Genomic DNA, 21661 nt, shown 5'->3' on the forward strand with positions numbered 1-21661 from the left:
CTGACAGTAACTGTACAGGGTGTGGAGGAAAAGACAGAGAATTGCTTTTCTAGTCATGTCCCCATTTTATAGATGGGAACACCGAGGCCTGAACAAGAGAAATGACTTGCTGCCCCTGCAGTCACATTGCAAGTTCAGGATATAACACAGGTCTCCCGTAGAAGCATGGCTGGGCTCAGACTCCAAGGCCACAAGCCCGGGATGGGGACAAGATGAGGGGAGGCTTTGCCGTTGGTTGTCAGGGGCCTGAGCGGCACAAGAGGCACTGCCTTCTTCACACATCTCATGGTTACTTCTTCCGTTGTCTCTTCTTTATTGTCCTAACAACTCTCAGAGCATTTCTTTTCTTTTTAAGACAGAGTCTCGCTCTGTTGCCCAGGCTGCAGTGCAATGGCACAATCTCGGCTCACTGCAAGCTCTGCCTCCCGGGCTCAAGCGATTCTCCTGCCTCAGCCTCCTGAGTAGCTGGGATTACAGGTGCCCACCACCATGCTCAGGTAATTTTTGTATTTTTAGCAGAGATGGGGTTTCACCATTTTTGCCAAGCTGGTCTCGAACTCCTGACCTCAGGTGATCCGCCTGCCTCGGCCTCCCAAAGTGCTGAGATTACAGGTGTGAGCCACCGCACCCAGCCTACAGAGCAGGTCTTTAAAATTGACCAAAAAGGTGTCTCTTTGGCAAATATGCTTAGGAGTGAGTGCCTGTGACGGCAGCTTTAACACACCTTGCCAGGTGGTGCCCACCCCCCAGATAAGGGCCTGGGGGGACTACGTCCCTGGGCCAACCCGCCTGTCTCTGGCCGCTGCTTCCTCCCTCCTCCCTTCCCAGCCTCACTGCCTGTTTTTGTTTGTTTTGCTTTTTTCTTTCAGATCTTCCTGAGCTACACGGAGGCCGGCTCCAGCTTCGTGTTTGGGGAGGCGCTGGTCAAGGATGTCTTTGCCTTTCAGGTCAGCTTGACTCAGGGTCCCAGAGGCCTTTAGCAGCCACCGCCCAGGGACTCCAGCTAGAAGGGAGTCTGGGCATGGTGGGGGCCTGGGTGGAGGGGAGGAGTCCTGTGGGCAGAGGTGGCCATACTGGGAAGTTAGTGAACCTTAAGCCTGGGGCCCGGGAGGAGCCCAGCAATGTTCGCCTCATGAGAAGTTTTTACTATATTTTGTAAAATTTGCAAAAGTAAGATATTTCTGTGTGTTTTTTTCTTAGAGATGAACCTCCAAATTATAGAATTACTGAGTAGCTGAGGACAAGAAGTGGGGGTAGGGGTCGTGGGGATAGCTCCTGCTCAGACCTTAGCCCCTGATATGCTGCAGAGACTCTGGGCCTAGAAAGAGCAGTTTCCAGGAAGGCTTAGGCTCAAATGATCCTCTCAGCGCTCCTCCTTCAGGGCCCCTCACAGGCCACCTCTGCCAGGAAGGCAGCCCTTACTAGTCCCGCTGCAATAGCTCCCTCCTTCATGTCCTCCTAGACCTACGATCCCCCTTTCCCTCCCTCCCTGCCTCCATCCATCCTTCCTTTCTTTCCTCCAACAAAAATCTATTGTGCATTTACTGCAATGCAAAATATTATAAGGGAAATGGAGATAAAAGCACTGTTCTGTTTCAAAGACCTTATTGTCTAATGGTGGAGCCCCAACCCTAATTTAAAAACAGGGCAGCCTGTGCGGAGGATGAGGATGCTACCAGTGGGACCGCTTCACTGTTCTGGGTGGAGCTGTGGTTGTATTCTTTTTTCCCCAGTTAACTGTTTAAGCACCGAAATGCCTTGTTTAGTAAGAACTCTAGTGTAGCCCTCTTCTGCCTGCCTCACACTCCAATTGTCTAAGACCAGCTTGCTCTAGGCTTAAGCTCCCTTGCCAGGCAGAAGAGAGAGACCTGGGGCCCCACTCACCCAGTAGCTGGCCTCAGTTTTCTGCCACTGATGCATGGCACTGAGAGGGAAATCAGGGCTGCCCACTCTGGTACATCCGGGACCACCATCACCATGGAGCTGTTATGCAAGACCCCATGTGCAGGTTCCAGAGGTTTCTGCTGTTTTTCATTATGCTGGCCACTGTTCCCAGAGCCTCCCCACCCTGCTGGGGGTCTTGGACCCAGGAGACTTTTGGCCCAAGCCATGGACTTGGCTGGACTTCTGGGCTGGTGTTGAGCCGGATCATGAGTTCAGACCCTCCTGCCTACCCCTGACCCTGACCCTGACCTCTGGTGAGTTCCCCTTGGAGCTTTAGCATCTCTTATGCCAGCAGACTCCTAGGGAATGTCCAGTCTAACATTGTCAGCCCTAGGAGGAAAGGGAAGGGCCCAGGTTCCTATCTTCTCTGAAGTCTTCTTGCCCCCTGGGCAAATTTGCCCACCATGTTTTCTGAGACCAGTTCTGCATAGGGAGAATATTGGGAGGGGGAGCCTATGTCAGCCCCGCAAAGGCGCCTAATACCATATTCCTTTAGGGTAACGAGCAGCTGCTCCCTTACCTTTGCATAACCAATGCGGGGGTAACCGAGGTTTCAGAAAAGACCAGTAAGGTCTGCTTCAGGGTAACTTCCAGCGTCCACCCAGGCAGGGAGGCTCCCGCAGCTTCTTACACTTTAAAACACACACACTCAGCCGGGCGCGGTGGCTCATGCCTGTAATCCTAGCACTTTGGGAGGCTGAGGCAGGTGGATCACTTGAGGTTGGGAATTTGAGACCAGCCTGACCAACATGGAGAAACCCTGTCTCTACTAAAAATACAAAATTAGCCAGGTGTGGTGGTGCATGCCTGTAATCCCAGCTACTTGGGAGGCTGAGGCAGGAGAACCACTTGAACCCAGGAGGCAGAGGTTGCAGTAAGCTGAGATCGTGCCATTGCACTCCATCCTGGGCAACAAGAGCAAAACTCCATCTCAGCAAAACAAAACAAAACAAAAACACACACACACTCGACACTCTGCAGTTCAAACTTCCCAGGCAGCTGCGTTCAAGTGCAATAACGGAAGGGCCTGAGGAGTGCCTATAAGGAGAGATTCTTCTAACAAGAGACCGTGAGGGAGAATCCTTGAGGAGCTGGCATTTCACATGGAGTTTAGGACAGAAGAGATTTGGACACACTGAGCTAGGCAGGAAGAGGAAATGGCATGGGCAAAGCGTGGAGGTGAGAACGTGCTGGCGTGTCCACAGTGCAGGGCGGAGTTCAGTGGATGGGCAGGTAAGCTGTTTCCCAAAGGGAAATTAAAGCCTGGTTAGCCAAAAAGCAGGGAAAGAGGTGCTGGGCGGGCCACGCAGCTGCTGTCCGCCGGAGCGCCTTCCCCCGCCCACCACTGGCCTGCATCTCTCCTGCGTCATTGCTGGGCTTGCCTCTGTGTCTGCCCCCTGGCACATTAGCTATGTCTCCTCCCAGCCTCTCTGGAAGGATGTGTGCACACCTGCTGCTTGCATCTCTCCCCAAATCACCCTTTAGAATCACCCTTTAGAATCATGGATTCCTTGACCGTTGGTACCAGGAGGGAGCTCAGTGGTGTTTGGGCCCCCCTTTTGTATTACCGATGGTCCAGCCAAGCCCCAGAGAGGAGCAGTGAGCTGGCCACAATGGCACAGTGAGTTAGGGCAGAGCCAGACCTAGAACGCCTCCACTGGACTTCTGGTTAAGGGATGTATTCTTCCTCATACTATCAGCAGAAATCAATGGCCTCATGTGTCTCCCCCAAATACAAAAAGCACTCTGAATAACAAAAATGATCATTTAAAAATGTATCCATTAGGCTGGGCGTGGTGGCTCACGCCTGTAATCCCAGTACTTTGGGAGGCTGAAGTGGTTTGATCACTTGAGTTCAGGAGTTCGAGACCAGCCTGGCCAATATGAAACCCCATCTCTACTAAAAATACAAAAATTAGCCAGGCATGGTGGTGGGTGCTTGTAATTCCAGTTACTCAGGAGGCTGAGGCAGGAGAATGACTTGAACCTGGGAGATGGAGGTTGCAGTGAGCGGAGATCGCACCACTGCACTCCAGCCCAGGCAACAGAGTGAGACTCAATGTTAAAAAAAAAAAAAGAAAAAGAAGAAAATAAAAATGTATCAGTGGTGGCAAAAAGCTTTGAAGTTGAATGTTCAGTTAAGGCAAGAACAATAGTGAGGTGGGTTTATCATTAACCAGCCTCAGCATTTCCCAACCAAACACTAGCAGTTTCCTGGCCCCTGGCAGGCCCCGTCCTCTGGACAAATTCCTGGACAGTGTATTGGCTGATGCACCATCCTTAGCAATGCTGGGAAAGAGGAAGGAGGACTAGGATGAATGCTCTGTGGCCACAGAATTCTCTTTCTCACTAATCACAACATTTTATTCAGCCTCCCCCTCTCCTCTATATCACACACATATGCTTGGGATTTGCCCTCAAGGTAGGGGTGGTTTTGTTGAATGCTGAGCTGAACATAAGACTCAGGAAGTTCTCTCTGTTCTTTCTATGAATCATACACACCTGGTCCAAGGCCTTTGGCCAATTTCAGTCTGGGGAAGTCTTCTCTGAGCTCACTCAGATTTTCAGAATCCAAGCTACTTCCTACTGGGCCATGGTCCAGCTGCTCTCTTCTGGGGGGAAGTAAAGTCTCTCCCTGGGGCTTCTTCAGCCCTCAGCCTGCCCTGGGCCTGGAGTCCAGCACAGTGGACGTGGCAGTCACCCCTTGGCTGTATCAGCTGGATTAGTCATTCCACCTTGGCTCCGTCTCCCTTCTAGTAACTTTCCACCCGCATGTTCATACTCCCCTGGGTCTGGCTGACCCGGGAGCAGACTCTCATTCTTTCACTATTGTTCTAGCCTCTGGAACAAGCACCCACTGCTAAGCTCAGCAGTGCTGCTCAGATTTTCTCTGGAGGAACCCCTAGGGTCAAGGAAAATGTCTTCATCTCCTGAGAGTTCCGGGATGTCTGATGTAGACTCTGCAATCCCCAGGGGTCAACAGCGCCAAATTTTGCACACACACACACACACACACAAAGATCAAATAAGGACCAAAAGGTACCAATGGATTTGGTAGTTAAGGGGTAACTGGTAACCTTAGTGAGCATGGTTTTTGGTGAAGGGAATGGGAAGTAAATGAAGCCTGCAGTGGCATGGCTGAAAGAAGGGAGATGGGACAGCCAAGGCAGGAGGCATCTTGTTGAAAACCCAGGATCCAGGCAGAAATAGGAATGAGGGGCAGAGTGCTGAGGCCATTCTGGGCAAAGGGATGGCACAAACAGGAAATCAGGAGGCGTAGCCAGGGGACAGCCAGAAATGCAGCTGCTCTGGACTTGCAGATGAGTCCCTTCCACTTTCTGGTGGTGGTGCTGGTACAGTGCGCACTGCAGCTGCTGCCCTGAGCATCTTCCAGCTTTGGGTTTTTGTGGCTTACGGTGGCCTGGGGCTGGTGACAGGGCACTGTCGACAGTGCTCAGGCCTTGGGATCTGGGGACATGAGGGTTTGCCCAGACAGCCTTGGGAAGTCAGCAGGAGCCCTGGCTCAGCTTCCTCCAGGGAGAGGAGAGAGCAGGGCGTGTCCTTAGTGGGTTTTGTCTGGCCTTCAAAGCCTGTTTCTTGTCCCAGGTGATGAAGTTTGCTCAGAGCGTCTAATCTAGGCTCCAGGGCTGTGGTTGTCAGAGTGTGGTGTCCAGGTCAGCTGCACCAGCAGCATCTGGAAAGGCCAAACATCAGGCCCCACTGTAGATCTATTAAATCCAAAATATTTCTAGCAAATTCTCAGAGGATGCTGCTGGTCCACGTGCTGAGAACCACTGGCCTAGAAGAGCTAGAATTTCCTTCTTCCTTAAGTTATGGTACTAGCAGGACCAGCCTCCAAAGCCATTTCTGCAAGGCAGTGGTCAGGACTTACTTGGCTCTTCCTTGAGAGGGACTGCCTTAGTCCGTCCAGGAGGTCATAATGAAAACCATAGACTGGGTGGTTACAAGCAACAGAAATTTATTTCTCACACTTCTAGAGGCTGGAAGTCTGAGATCAGGGTCCCTGCAAGGTTGAATTCTCTTGAGGCCCACTTTGCTCCCTGCCCACTTGGTCGTCTGTGTCCTCACATGGTAAAAGAGGAGAGGGAGCTCTCTGGAGCCTCTTTTATTTTTCATTTTTATCTTTTGAGACAGGATCTCACTCTGTTGCCCAGGCTGGAGTGCAGTAGTGTGATCACTGCTCACTGCAGCCTCCATCTCCTTGGCTCAAGCGTTTCTCCTGCCTCAGCCTCCAGAATAGCTGGGACTGCAGGCACATGCCACCATGCCCAGCTAATTTTTTTGAATTTTAGTAGAGACAGGGTCTCACTATGTTGCCCAAGCTGGTCTTGAACTCCTGAGCTCAAGGGATCCTCTGGCCTCAGCCTCCCAAAATGCTGGGATTACAGGCGTGAGCCACTGTGCCTGGCGTGGGGCCTCTTTTCTAAGGGTACTAATCCCATTCATGAGGGCTCCACCCTCATAACCTAATCACCCCCAAAGGCTCCACCTCCTAATACCATCACCTGGGGAATTAGGTTTCAATATATGAATTTAGGGGGACACAGACATTCAGTTTCCAGCAGGGATGCATGCTGCCCCTGAAAGCAGAGAAACAAGCCTCCAGGACTGTTGCCAGGGCAAACCTCCCAAGGGGCATGGCAGGACCTTGGCAATCTGCATGGTGGCTGGGAGGTACATCTGCCTCTTTGCAGGTGTGTGACCTCGGGTGGGTAGCCAAGATCTTACAGCCTCCGTGTGCCCATTTGTGAAGTGGCAACAGTTACATCCACCACAGATGCTTTGAGGATTGATGAGTCCCCATATATTAGGGACCTGGCCCAGGACAGGCCCTCGTGCTTGGCACACAGTGGAATTTAATGGCATTTGCCTCCCCTTTCCACAGCAGCGCTGCCTCGAGCTGCTGCCCTGTTCTGCCATCTCACATCCTGCAGGCCCCAGAGGTGTTTCCTAGGCTGTGAGATGATATTGGCCACAGGGACCTTATTTAGTATTCTATCCTACCTTAGAAAATTGGGGCCACCTCTTTTCTCTTTCATTCCCCTCCCCTCCCTAGACAGTCCCCACTTAATCCAAAACATAGCTTCTCTTCCACCATTCTCCATCTCACAGATAGAAAATCTTTTGATTGCTGGCAGGAGAAAGTCCCAGTGCTGCAGTGGGGTCCTGATACCCCGGGCACTCTCCCTCCTGGCGTGGGCCCGTCCCTGCAGGCCTGCCAGCTGCCCTGCAGTCTCTCTCAGGATCCACTGGACAAGCAGTCTAGACAGTACGTGACCCTCTCTGCATCTCAGTCCCAGGAGTGGTGGAATGATGTCATCATACTCCTGCTGGAGGTGTTTCTAGCCCCAGGCGGGAGGAGGAGTCACAGGGCAGGAAAAGGGTTTCTTGAGCCAGTTCTGGTGTTCTCTGTCAGGTGACTTCCCCACCACAGTGACGTTGGTGACAGATGACAGCAGAGCAAGTCCAGATACAACCTGCAGCATTGGTCTGGGAAGGGACAGAAGAAAGAGAAGGCCTCAGCAGGGCTTGCTTCCCAGCTGCCCGGGGCAGAATCTCCATTCTCTTCAGGGTCCATTCTGTAATCCCAGGTCACTTTGAAGTAGGCCTAAATTTGGTTGCTCAAGACTCTCCCTCCTTAAAAAATAAAAGCAGCCCTTTCTGGGCCCTCACCAGTCTCCAGCAGTGAGCGCAGTGCTGCTTCTTGCACGGGCTATGCATTCTTGTAGTCTCTCCTTCTTCGTGTCCCACTTCCACCTTGGCTCCCTGACATCAGCCTCAGTCCCCACCCTTCCTCTGACACTGCTCTCACCTAGATCACGGGCGCCTCCAAGTTGCTAAGTCCCAGGGGTCTGGCTCAGTCCTTACCATTCCAGAGTTCTCTGATGCCCCTGACACAGCTGTTAGTGACTATCCCTTCTTGAAAAGCTGCCCCTCGGTTTCCATCCTGCCTCTCTCCTGGCTGTCCTCCAACCCTTGGCTATTTCTTTGTCTCCTTCCCAGGCTCCTCCTTCCCCTCTCACCCTTTAATGACACACTGACCACAGGGCCCTGTCCTTAGCCCCTGCTCTTCTCACTCAGGGTGATTTCTGCAGTGAATTGCATCCACCAGCCACCTCAACCTGTTGTTGTTGTTCTTCTTCTTCTTATTATTATTATTTTTTAGACAGGGTCTCACTCTGTCACCCCAGGCTGGAGTGCAGTGGGATGATCTTGGCTCACTGCAACCTCTGCCTCCTGGGTTCAAGCGATTCTCGTGCCTCAGCCTCCTGAGCAGCTGGGATTACAGGCGCCCGCCACTACGCCTGGCTTATTTTTTTCTATTTTTAGTAGAGACGGGGTTTCACCATGTTGGCCAGGCTGGTCTCGAACTCCTGACCTCAAATGATCCATCTACCTCGGCCTCCCAAAGTGCTGGGATTACAGGTGTGAGCCACCATGCCTGGCCTTTTTTTTTTTTGACATGGGGTCTTACTCTGTTGTCTGGGCTGTAGTGCAGTGCTATGATCATGACTCACTGCAGCCTCGAACTCCTGGAATCCAGTAATCCTCCCGCTTCAGCCTCCAGAGCAGTTGGAACCACATGTGTGCACCACCATACCTAGCTATTAAAAAAAAATTTTATGTGTGTAGAGATGGGGGCCTCGCCTTGTTTCCTAGGCTGGTCTCAAACTCCCGAGCTCAAGCAATCCTCCTGCCTCGGCCTCCCAAAGTGCTGGGATTACAGGCGTGAACCACCATGCTAGGCCAGCCTGTACTGCTTATGAAAGAGCCCCAAGCCAAAGCCTGGCCCAGATCTCCCTAACCCTCTTATCCAGCTGCGCACTTGATATTCCACAGGCATCTCAAATTCAAAGTTCAAAGCCAAACTGATCTTCCCACAAACCTCTCCTGCCTATGCTCCTTCCCTTGAGAAATGTCCACCTATTATTGAAAATTATAGGAACAACTGGGCACGGTGGCTCACGACTGTAATCCCAGCACTTTGGGAGAATGGGGCGGGCAGATCACTTGAGGTCAGGAGTTCGAGACCAGCTTGGCCAACATGGTGAAACCTTGTCTCTACTAAAAATACAAAAATTAGCTGGGTGTGGCAGCAGGTGCCTGTAATCCCAGCTACTTGGGAGGCTGAGGCAGGAGAATCACTTGAACCCAGGAGGCGGAGGCTGTAGTGAGCCAAGACTGTACCACTGCACTCCAGCCTGGGCAACAGAGTGAGATTCTGTCTCAAAAAAAAAAAAAAAAAAGTAGGAACAGATGAGAAATTCAGAAATAAAGAAAAAAGAAAACAACATTTCCATAGCCCCAGCACATAGAAACAAGTCCTTTGACTGTTTGGGAGTGCTTCTTTCTATAATTTTAATATTCCAATTTTCCCATTTAACATTGTAGCATAAGAATGCTCCCATGCTGTTACCAGTTCTACATGACTATTTTAAACTGTTGGGAACACAGGACACAGAATAGAGCAAACATTCCAACACAAAAGGGTATAAGGTAAAAAAGAAACCTTCCTCTCATCCCTGGCCCCCAAGGCACCCAGTTCCCTCCCCAAGGCACCTGCTGTTGCTGGCCTCTTGCACATCCTTCTAATGATTCCTGCGCCCATACAAGATCACACCCAATGCCCCTCACACACATGCTTTTGGAGAGGTAGGGGATCTTACTATGTTGCCCAGCCTGGCCTTGAACTCCTGGGCTCAAGCAATCCTCTTGCCTCAGTCTCCTGAGTAGCTGGGACTACAGACACGTGCCACCATGCACGGCTACCCCCCACCCCCTTTTTAAACCCACATAACAGCATAGCATACACTCTTGTGGTACACCTTCTCTTTTTTCATTTAACAACATATCTCGGAAATCAGTCCACAGCTGCCCATAGACAGCTTCTGCATTCTTGTTTCCTGACCTTTAGTGCACTAGTGTATGTCTGTATCCTAGGTGATGAAACTAGTCTTCCACTAAAAGACCTCTCCATTTTTTGCCAGTTTGTTATTAAACATCAGACTACAGTAAAGAAAGACCAGGGTGCAGAAAAGCAACCTCCTTTTCCATGGGCCTGGAAAGGAGGGAATGGGTGTGAGAGAAATTCTGAAGGGAGAATGGGTGAGCTTGGAGTGAAGGAAGAGGAGGGTTAAGCCTAGTACTAATAATAGGAAATGGGGTGATGGGAGGAGATGCTGGCTCAGGTCTGGGATAAGCCTAATTCTGAGCCTGTTGGTGCTGAGGGGAAGTGGAGCCCCAAAATGATGAGGGTCCCCTCATTCAGGCCCGAAGCCTGAGAGGGAGGTTAAGGCCAGAGTCTGAGGCCAAGGATTGAGCTCATGGAGAAGGGTGCACACTGCCACCTTCACAACGACCTCAGATGTGGGCATTTTACTCCCATTTTAGAGACAAAGAAGCAGGAGATAAAAGTGGTGCACTCAGGCCCCACCCTACCACAGCACAGGCCTACCTGTGCTGAGGAGAGGGGGTGGTCTGGCAGCTGGTCACTATTTAGAGGGGAGCCGAGAGGACAAGGCTGCCTCCAAAGAGGCCCTGCCTGTGGAACCCTGGGACTTCATGCACTGATCTCAGAGCATCTTCCCGGATCCTGTCAGGCATCTGAGTGGCAAGGTCTGGGATGGAGTGGGCTGTCTGGGGTCTCCTGGGCCCTGCCTGGCACCCTGAAGCCTGCCTGCCTCTAACCTGTGGTCCTATGCTCTCCTTCCCGGCAGGTTCTGCCCATCATTGTCTTCTTCAGCTGTGTCATATCGGTTCTCTACCATGTGGGCCTCATGCAGTGGGTGATCCTGAAGGTAAGTTCCCAGTGCCCATGACCAGGGCTCTCCCAAAGTCACCAGCTCACAGGGTTCATACTCTCCCAGAATGCCTTGCTCCCAGAGCCAAAACCTCCCCAAATACACTGCTCCTCAGGCCCACACCCTTCCAGAATCCCCTGTTCCCAGAGCCTCCACCTTCCCAGAATCCCCAGCTCCCAAGTTCCACACCTTTCTGGAATCCCTTGCTCCTGAGGCTCATACCTTCCCTGAACCCCCTGCTCTTAGAGTTCACACCTTCCTAGAATCCCTTGCTTCTGAAGTCCATACCTTCCCTGAACCCCCTGCCTCCAGGATCTTCACCCTTACAGAATCTAGTGCTGACCAAATATCCTTTCCCAGGGTCTCCTGTCATGATACTAAAGAGAAATAGCACCAAAGTCTAATGTGGTCTTTGCTGGAGGAAAGGTTGCAGTTTTGAGGCGGCACTGAAAAGGTGTGGAGGGAAGAAAATAATTTATACCGAAAAGATATTGGGAGACCGTAGCAGTGGACCATATTGGCCAGACTTAGTTGGTATAAATGTCAGATCCTGTGCTTATGTTCATAAAACCTGCTGCACAAAACCAGGATGTAGAAGATAGCATTGGACAGCAACAGATAGCATTGGACCTGGCAAAAGATTCCAAGGTTTTAGCCGATTGAGCTCAGAATAAATCAGCAACATCAGATGGCTTCCAGAAATGCAAAAACAACCTGTGGTTATTATCTTTGTTCATTTTCTGTTGCTATAACAGAATATCACAGACTGGGTAACTTATAAAGAAGAGAGATTTATTTGGCTCATGGCCAAATAGAGGGTATGGTTTCAAGATTGAAACCTTGGCTGGGAAGGCCAAGAGCATGGCACTGACATCTAGTAAGGGCCTTCTTGCTGTGTCATAACATGGTGGAAGGGCAGAAGGCAGAAGTGAGCATACAAGACACAGAGAGATCAGGGCCAAAGTTACCCTTTTTATCAGGAGTTCACTCACATGATAACCAAACTACTCCTGCAATAACAGCATTAATCCATTCATGAGGGCAGAGCCTTCATGAACTAATCACCTCCTCAAGGTCATGACTCTCAACATTGTTACGATGGCAATCAAATATATATATATTTTTCTTTGGCAATCGAATTTCAACATGAGTTTAGGTGGAGATATTCGAACCATAGCAGTTATGTTAAGAGCACACACAGCATAGCATAAAGGAGGTGATTCTCCCCAGACCTGGAGACTGTGTTCAACCTAGAGGCTATGACAAACTGAACTATAAGCAGGAGAGTGAAAGGGCTTGAAACCATACCCTCTACAAAATGGTTGAAGGAATAAGGAATGAGGAGCCTGGAGAAGAGGAAGTTAGGGGAGGATAGCTGTCTCCAAATACTTACAGAAGAGAGATTAGGGAAAGGGCAACCTGAGAGGCACCAGCAGTGGAGAGAATTCCAGGGAAGCAGATTTCATCTTGATTAAAAAAAGAGCTTTCTAGTTGGGCGTGGTGGCTCACACCTGTCATCCCAGCACTTTGGGAGGCCAAGGCAGACAGATCACCTGAGGTCAGGAGTTCAAGACCAGTCTGGCCAACATGGTGAACCCTCATCTCTACTAAAAATGCAAAAATTAGCCGAGTGTGGTGGTGGGTGCCTGTAGTCCCAACTACTCAGTAGGCTGAGGCAGGAGAGTTGCTTGAACCTGGGAGGCAGAGGTTGCAGTGAGCCAGGATTGTGCCACCACACTCCAGCCTGGGTGACAGAATGAGGCTCTGTCTCAAAGAAAAGAAAAGGAAAGAAAAGAAAAGAAAAGAAAAGAAAAGAAAAGAAAAGAAAAAAGAGCTTTCTAATAGAGTGTTTCCCAAAACCTTTTCCACAAAACTCTAGTTCCACAGCATGTTAGTAAATGTTACCAGGTAAAGGTAGCCTAATCCCATGGTCAAATAATTTAGGGAAACTAGGCTAGACATTATGCTACATAAATTTAAATAGGCTTAATGCAGGACTTCTCAGAGGATTTACTAAGCTAATGTGTATTGGTAATCTCCAAGGTGTGTGTGTGTGTGTGTGTGTGTGTGTGCGCGCAATTCACAATTCTCAAATATTTTTGGCCAGGAAATCCTTTCTGCATTCCTATGGTGAAATGGGTGGCCTTGGGAAGGGGTAAGCCCTCATCAATGAAGATACCGAAGAAGATGAATGGACCTTTTGGGAAAATGTAGATGAAGGGGTCTTGGGAGTTGGGAGGAAGGTGTGTAAGGTTTTCCACTCCAGCTCCCTCTGACTCTGGGGTTTGCTGATGTCAGCCCACAAAGAACACTCTGCTTCCTTCTAGATTGCCTGGCTGATGCAAGTCACCATGGGCACCACAGCCACTGAGACCCTGAGTGTGGCTGGAAACATCTTTGTGAGCCAGGTGAGTATGGCAGACTCCTACCCTCATGCTCATCAGCAGCTTCCCCAAAGAGGGCAGTTTCCCTGGATCCCCAGAGCTCTGAATCAGTCCAAGGAAGAGTCATTTGAACCTTCTCCCAGGGTCATCAAAGTCTGCTGCCCCAGGGATACTCTGTTTGGGGGATGCCTGGGTCATGCCAGGGAGGATGTCATCTGTCTGGCTTCTCTTACCACTCTAGCCCTAGGTGGTCTTCATCAGCCCAAAGACTCACAGATCCTACAGATGGAGTCCAGCTTCTTATTTTACACATGAGGAAACAGGCTCAGGGGATGGGAATCCCTTGACCAAGATCCCACACATAGAAGCCACGGCTTCAAATCCAGGTTTTTTTCTTTCTGGTCAGAGTTTTTTCCACTGGATCATTTTGTCTTTTCTCCCTCTTTCTTAAAATGTGTTTTCCAAAGTAAATGTGACTCTGAAAGTACCCTCGGTGCTGATTCCCTTTCAGAAAGCCTGATCCCCCTGAGGATGGCCCTCTGGAGACTCTGCCAAGGCCTGTCCTGGCCCATCTGCCTAATGTTTGAGTCACCAAGAAACACACTAGTCAAAAGATGCCATATTTCACTGGACAGTTTAGGAAACTTTGGAGAATATTTTTATCTTTTTTGCTATGGTGCATGTGTGTTGATTTGAAAGTTTTTGTTCTGGTTATTTTTTGTTTAGTTTTGTCTTGTTTTTAGCCGATGAAGGTAGACGTGCTCTCACATTAATTGTCAAAAAAAATCCCGGCCGGGCGCGGTGGCTCACGCTTGTAATCCCAGCACTTTGGGAGGCCGAGGCGGGCGGATCACGAGGTCAGGAGATCGAGACCACTGTGAAACCCCGTCTCTACTAAAAATACAAAAAATTAGCCGGGCGTGGTGGCGGGCGCCTGTAGTCCCAGCTACTCGGAGAGGCTGAGGCAGGAGAATGGCGTGAACCCGGGAGGCGGAGCTTGCCGTGAGCCGAGATTGTGCCACTGCACTCCAGCCTGGGTGAAAAAGCAAGACTCCGTCTCAAAAAAAAAAAAAAAAATCCCTTAAGGTGTTCAAAATGAGGCAAAAGAGGAAAACACTACTAAAATGCAAAGCAGTTATTTTATATGAAAGGCTGCAAATGTGTTCCATGTGCTTTGCTGGGAAAATCTGTAGGTGAAGGTGACATTGGGCTATGCGAAGCGCTGCCAAGGTGAATTCACTTTGGACAAGTTGTTGATCAAGCTGACCTAGATGCCAGGGTCTACGCCTCATTTCCCCCAAGAGGGGGCAATGGGGAGCCTTCAGGGGTCAGTGGCATCATTTCAACCTCTCTACATGTGGCAGGCCTGGGCCCTCTCCTCTTGTCCGTCCACACTCCCTCCCTGCAGCATCACAGTAGCCCCATGGCTTTAAACACTTTAAATGTCTCCCAGGTCCTGCTCTGCAGTCCTGATCTCCCATGAACTCAGGACTGACAGGTCAACTGGCCCCTTGGCCATACAGTTGGAGATTTAAGGGTGTCTCACATTAAGACGCCAAGTCCAAACAACCAGAACTGTTGCCCTCCTCCCTCATCACCCCTGCCCCTCTGAAGCCCTTCCCCTCTCGGCAAGTGGGAACATCTTCCACAGGATGGTTCAGACGGAGCTGGAAGAGCTGCCCTGCCTTCCTCCGCTTCCCCCACTGCGGCATCTAGTCTATCAGCATTCCCGCAGCGCTGCCTCTGTGGCCCATCTACAAACCCCCGCTGCCCGGGCCACCTGCCTCTCACCTGGACACTGCCGTCTCCTCCTACCTCTTCTTCCTTCCCGTACTATCCGTCCTCCACTCATACACCCGAGTGACCCTTCAAACACACAAAGCAGATCATTCCACTCCCGTCTAAGCAAGCGCGCCCCTCACCCTGGCTTCCCAGCCCCTCTGTGGCCCACCTGCCCCATCTGCCTCTGTCTCAGCCAGCTCCCCCGCGCCCATCTGCAGCAGACATGCTGACTGCTACGGCTTTTGGACCTTGCGGAGCTTCTTGCTGCCTTAGGGCCTCTGCTATTCGCTTGCCTGGAATGCTGTGCTATCAAACCACGTCACTGGCTCCTTCAGGTCTCAGCCAACCCTAATCTAATGTCACCTCCTCAGGGAGGCCTTTGCCGATTTCTCAGTTTCTTTGTTTTTGTTTTCTGAGATGGCGTCTCGCTCTGTCACCTAGGCTGGCGTGCAGTGGCACAATCTTTGGCTCACTGCAACCTCTGCCTCCTGGGTTCAAGCGATTCTTGTGCCTAAGCCTCCCTAGTAGCTGGGATTACCAACATGTGTCACCACGCCCGGCTAATTTTGTATTTTTATTAGAGACGGGATTTCTCCATGTTGGCCAGGCTGGTCAGGAACTCCTGACCTCAGGTGATCCTGCCACCTCAGCCTCCCGAAGTGCTGGGATTACAGGCGGGAGCCACCATGCCTGGCCTACTCAGTTTTAAACACCCCTAACCAGTAGGCATTCTCACACATCTCTCCATAGCTTTCATCACCATCTAAAATGACATTGCTTACCTGTTGGTTCCTTGTTGATTATCTATATCCTCCCACCACCTGCTAATGCCCCCCTCCCGCCCTCCAGTGCTCCCAGGATATAAGCCCCATGAAGACAGGGACTTTATCCTGTTGACGCCATGTTCCTATTCTATAGAACAGTGCCTGGAACACAGTAGGTGCTCAATAACTAGTTACTGAGTGAGTAATGAAGGGCTTCGGGCTGCCCAGATGCCCAGAAATGCACCCCTCATTCAATGCCCAAGCTCCTTTCTTTTCAGCCACCACTGTGGCTGCCGGAGAGCTTGGGCCTGCAGCAGGACCTGCTTCCCATCCTTTTACATGAGCAGGGGTCATTCCTGGAACCCCTGCGAACCTCTTTTGCTCTCCTGGAAAATGGAGATGCCCAATTCTATCTCAGAAGGTTGTGAGTAACAAAGGTGACATGCTTAGCGGGGTGCCTGGCACGTGGCAGGCCATTGACACAGGGGAGCATGGTCAGGCCGGGAGAGAGGGATGGGGGTCCTTCTACAGAGGCAGGCAATGCTGAGGTTCAGAGAAGCTCAGCCAAGTACAGACCCTGGTCCTTACCCCATCCTGCTGCCTCTTACCGTGGGACTCCCAGGTGCTCACTGTGACCTGTGAGGGGAGAGGGTGTGCCCAACCACTCCCACCCTGCTTGTCTGACGTCTTTTCTGTTTGCAGACTGAGGCTCCATTACTGATCCGGCCCTACTTGGCAGACATGACACTCTCTGAAGTCCACGTTGTCATGACCGGAGGTTACGCCACCATTGCTGGCAGCCTGCTGGGTGCCTACATCTCCTTTGGGGTAAGTAGAGCCCTCCTTCTGCTTGGCTATATTGAGGACCTGAAGCCCATCTTTGTGGGAGCCCCACACAGCTCCTGGCCAGAGCAGCCCTCGAATCTTCTCTCTTGGGCCTGCTGTGCTGGCAAAAGGAGTGGCTTCCCCTGAGCCAGGTAGGCCCAGTGGGCTGGACCATTTGCTCGGGCTTTGAGCATGGCCGCCTGGGGCAAAGCTTCCCGGTGTTCCATTTACTGAGTGCGTACTAGGTACCAGGCAGTATGCTAGCTGTTTTAATATCCCCATTTTCCAGATGAGAAAATTGAGGCTCCAGAGTAAGTGAGATGCCCAAACCCAGATCTGTCTGACTCCAAAATTCGTGCTCATTTCTCCAGTCTCACACCTGGGCTGTCCCTAGAGATCCATCCTACTCCTTCCCTCCTCCCCTTCCCCACACTCTCTCTGGGCTTAAGTCTTGCCTCTGCTCCTAAATTATTGCCTGTGCAGTTTACACAGCACAAAGCATTTGTAAGTCAAATTCCAATGGTGTGAATTAGGCCCTTAAAGCAATCACAATGCTACTGCATGGCGGGCAGAGGGGAATTTTCAAGTGCATCCTTCACATAATGCCTAGTAATAATGCTTTACATTCATAAAACACCTTATGCTTTCACATTTGTGCTTTCACAGGCAAATCTTCAAAGGTCTCAATTTTTTTCCTTAATGATCAAAGAAATTCTTGCTTATTGCAGAAACAAATAAGTTTTTAAATCTCTTTCTTAACCCCACTTCCCATGGGTAACTGCTTTTATTTTTTTATTTTTTATCAATTTTATTTTTTTTTTGAGACAGAGTCTTGCTCTGTTGCCAGGCTGGAGTGCAGTGGCGCAATCTTGGCTGACTGCAACCTCCAGCTCCCCGGTTCAAGTGTTTCTCCTGCCTCAGCATCCTGAGTAGCTAGGATTACAGGCATGCCCCACCATACCCAGCTAGTTTTTTGTTTTTTTTTGTTTTTTGTATTTTTAGTAAAGACAGGGTTTCACCATGTTGGCCAGGATGGTCTCGAACTCCTGACCTTGTGATCTGCCCACCTCAGCCTCCCAAAGTGCTGGGATTACAGGCATGAGCCACCACACCTGGCCTGGTAATTGCTTTTAATAGCTTAGAACAGCTATTCTGAAAGTGGGGTCCATGGACCAGCATTGTCAGCATCACCTGCGAACTTGTTAGAAATGCAAATTCTTGGGCCCACCCTAGACCTGCTGAATCAGAAACAATGGGGGAGGCCAAGGCGGGTGGATCACCTGAGGTCAGGAATATGAGAGCAGCCCGGCCAACATGGCGAAATCTCATCTCTACTAAAAATACAAAAAAATAGCTGGCCATGGTGGTGGGTGCTTGTAATCCTAGCTACTTGGGAGGCTGAAGCAGGAGAATCACTTGAAACTGGGAGGCGGAGGTTGCAGTGAACTGAGATCGCACCACTGCACAGTAGCCTGGGCAACAGAGTGAGACTGTGTCTCAAAAAAAAAAAAAAGAAAAGAAATGATGGGGGTGGAACCAGCAAACTGCGTTGCAACAGGCCTCGCAGGTGATTCTGATGCTCGCCCAATTTGAGACCACTGACCTAAAATGTCATTCCAAATCTTTCTGTGTAAGTAGTCTTTTAGGTATACACACCTGAGTACTCACATACTTTCTCTCTCTTTTTTTTAAATAAAAGATGAGAATCATTGATCAGGAGAAAATAGTTCACAAATTATAAAAAGATATTCAAGCTCACTGATGTTCAAAGGAATTAAAACAATAATAACTTATCTTTCTTCTAAGAGATATGCAACCCTTTACGTGCCTCCAACTGGCAAGAGTGTGTGGTACTCACCCACTCATGGTAAGAGTTTAATTTACTGTAACCTTTTTGGTGAATGCCTATCAGTCTATTTATTTTTTATTTATTTTATTCTATATATAATATTTTATTATTTTATCATAGATCACTTAAATTTTTTATTTATATAATGTTATATTTTTATTATATAGAGCATTTAAAAATATTTATTTTTTATTTTTTAACTCCCCACATGACACCAACATGTATTTTTATATATATATATATATATATATAGAGAGAGAGAGAGAGAGAGAGAGAGAGTTTCCCTCTGTTACTCAAGCTGGAGCACAGTGGTGCAATCACAGCTCACCATAGCCTCAAACTCCTGGACTCAAGCAATCCTCCCACCTCAGCCTCCTGAGTAGCTGGGACTACATACGTGTGCCACCACCCCTGGCTATTTTTTTTTTTTTTTTTTTTTTGGTAGAGATGGGATCTTGCTGTGTTGCTCAGGCTGGTCTTAAACTCCTGGGCTCAAGCAATCCTCCTGCTTTGGCCTCCCAAAATATTAGGATTATAGGCATGAGCCACTGCATCCAGCTTTAATCACTTTAAAAATACTCTTTCCCTTTGATCCAGCTAGAAAAATTATGATATAGGGACATTCTCACAAGTGTTCAAGAAATGCAAAATTTCAACATTATTTGCAAAAGCAAGAAAACTGGACAGCCTAAATGCCCAGCAGTACAGTCATGAGCTGGGTAAGTTGCTCCACACAAGGTGGTAGCATTCAGCATGAGAGCGAGGTGGCCTCTGTGTGCTGATTTGGAGACTGACCCTGCCCTGCCTTAGCCTGACCCCCAGGCTCTCTGGATGCTGTGTGTGTGCGTGTGGGGGGCGGGGTGGGGTGGTGGGCGGTGACCAAAAAATGACCTACACTGTCCCCTTCTTTAGTCCCAAATTCTACCTGTCTCTCTCATCTCTGTCCCTGGGGATGATGAGGGATGGGTGAACAAACAGCCAGCCTGCCCCTCCATCTCTCCTTCACTCCGGACGCCTGGACCACACCAAGAAGCTCAGCTCTACGTCCCACAGAGCTGTCTGGGCAGGGCCGGCTGTTGCGTGACTTTTCAAGAAGTCCCCTTGGGCTCAGGCTTTGGTTTCTGGCCTGTCACCCTCCCATCTAGAATTCTAGAGACTGTCATCTGGTTTGCACCTGTCTTGCTGAGGCCTAGAAAGGGCTCATTAAATCTGGTGCACCCACCCACCCCACCACCAACGGTTTTTGGAAGTGTAGGGGCCAAGGGAAAATTTCCCCTATGCCCTCTGAAGGTTCACTGAAAAATCAGCTCACAAAAGGCAGATTAACAGGAGAAAGGCACACAAATTTATTTAATGTATACACACGGGGGTCTTCAGAATGAAGACCCAAAGATACAGGGAAAATTGTCCATTTTTATGCTCAAGTTCAACAAAGTATGGACAGCCACATAGAAATAGAATTGGATAGAGTGTGATCTAATACTAATCGACTGAGTGGAGGAAAAACAGCAAAGCCTGTCTGTGTAGACTCTTCTTGGCCTCTCTGAGCATTTCTTCCTTCTGGGTATGGAGCAAGACCCTCTCTGGAAGGGGGGGTCTTATGACCTACAGTCAAACAAGGCAGGTCAGATAATTTCTTTATTGCCACTTTTTACCCAGAAAGGCAGAGGGAAGTTAGAGCAATGTTTTTAGGCTTTATGGCCAGCTTTGGGGAAAAGGGCTTCTGGTCTCCGTGCTCTGCCTTGGAGAAGGGGAATTCTAGTTTTTATGGCTAGCTTTGAAGGAGAATTGGACTGGGAAATGGGAGGGCAGGAGAGAAAAACTTCTTCTGAAGCTACTTCTGAGCCCTTCATTCTAGGTTTTGTTTTCAGAGTCCCAACAGAAGGAATTTGATATTTCAAAAATAGAAACCCAAAACTTTGTTCCTGAAACTTTTTTTCGTGGCAGGATATTAGGGGAGGGGATGCCATAATATTTTCAGAACTTAGGGCTTTAAATGTCTTAACCTTGCTCTGGTCCCCTTAGCCAACGAAAAGAATAACCCTGGTGTTCTTCCTAGTCATTACTTAGAACTTAAACCCTGGAAGAATGCTCGCCCATTTCCACAATCTGGCTTAAAACTCAGCCCTCTTTTCTTCCCTTTCTCAGACAAAAGTCCGGGCCCAGCCCTGGGCAATCTGGCTTCCCCATTGACAGGGCCTGGGTACCCACTTCCCTTTAGCTGCACAGAATGGGCAGAGGCAGCCAGGATCATCCCTAGGTGCCCTTGAGCCTCCATTTACAGTCTCTGGTTTGAAAGCCCCAGACTACAACTATAGCTGGCCCAGAGGAAAAGCACCTAACAAACCTTCCTTCCCTTCAATCTCTGGATTTGCCCCAGTCTTGTCTCCAGAGCAGCTCTCTTCTGCCCCCACCTGGCTCATGACAGTCACTGCACCAGCCCTGTACTGCACTCCCTCTAACTTCCTTCCCCAGTCAGTTCCTCAGTGTCTTTGGCTCTGCCCTCAGCCCCTGAATCCCAGAAGGTTCTCACTTGCCCTTTGCTTCCAGCTCCCAGGTTCTTTTCTTTTCTTTTTTTTTTTGAGACAGAGTCTCCATCTGTCGCCCAGGCTGGAGTGCAGGGGCTCGATCTCGGCTCACTACAACCTCCACCTCCCAGGTTGAAACAATTCTCCTGCCTCAGCCTCCCAAGTAGCTGGGATTACAGGCATGCGCCACCACGCCCAGCTAATTTGTGTATTTTTAGTAGAGACGGGGTTTCACCATGTTGGCCAGGCTGGCCTTGAACTCCTGACCTCAGGTGATCCACCCGCCTCGGCCTCCCAAACTGCTGGGATTACAGGCATGAGCCACTGCGCCCGGCCTCCAAGCTCCCAGATTCTTAAAACCACTTTGTTGCTCAATCTCTGGCTCCCTTCTCCGCACATCCCTCTTATTGCTAATATCTGGATATTTCTAGATCTCCACTGTCCAATACAGTAGCCACCAAACACACCTAGCTATTGAGCACTTGAAATGTGGGTAGTCGTATTGAAAAAATTTTAAGATGTTTTATTAATTTTAAATTTTTATTTTGTCATCCATATTGATAGTTTTATATTGATTACATGGGTAGAAAGAAAATATTTTGGATATATTGAGTTAAATAAGACATTATTAAAATTAATTTAACCTATTTCTTTTTCCTTTTAAAATGTGGCTGTGGCTGGGCGCGGTGGCTCACGCCTGTAATTCCAGCACTTTGGGAGGCCGAGGCGGGTGGATCACCTGAGGTCAGGAGTTCCAGACCAG

The 21661-nt window shown here is 49.6% G+C and overlaps 1 protein-coding gene across 1 annotated transcript in view; it reads left to right on the forward strand.

The window, feature by feature from the left end:
• SLC28A1 (solute carrier family 28 member 1) overlaps nucleotides 1-21661 on the forward strand; it is a 60092-nt gene that overhangs the window by 21576 nt on the left and 16855 nt on the right. Inside the window, exons 8-11 of the mRNA XM_063638609.1 lie at nucleotides 870-947; nucleotides 10683-10763; nucleotides 13094-13174; nucleotides 16399-16524. Coding sequence (XP_063494679.1) covers nucleotides 870-947; nucleotides 10683-10763; nucleotides 13094-13174; nucleotides 16399-16524 — 366 coding nt within the window. The remainder of the gene's footprint in view (nucleotides 1-869; nucleotides 948-10682; nucleotides 10764-13093; nucleotides 13175-16398; nucleotides 16525-21661) is intronic.

Source organism: Symphalangus syndactylus, chromosome 5 (genome assembly GCF_028878055.3).
Source record: "Symphalangus syndactylus isolate Jambi chromosome 5, NHGRI_mSymSyn1-v2.1_pri, whole genome shotgun sequence".
In the NCBI taxonomy this organism is placed as follows: domain Eukaryota; kingdom Metazoa; phylum Chordata; class Mammalia; order Primates; family Hylobatidae; genus Symphalangus; species Symphalangus syndactylus.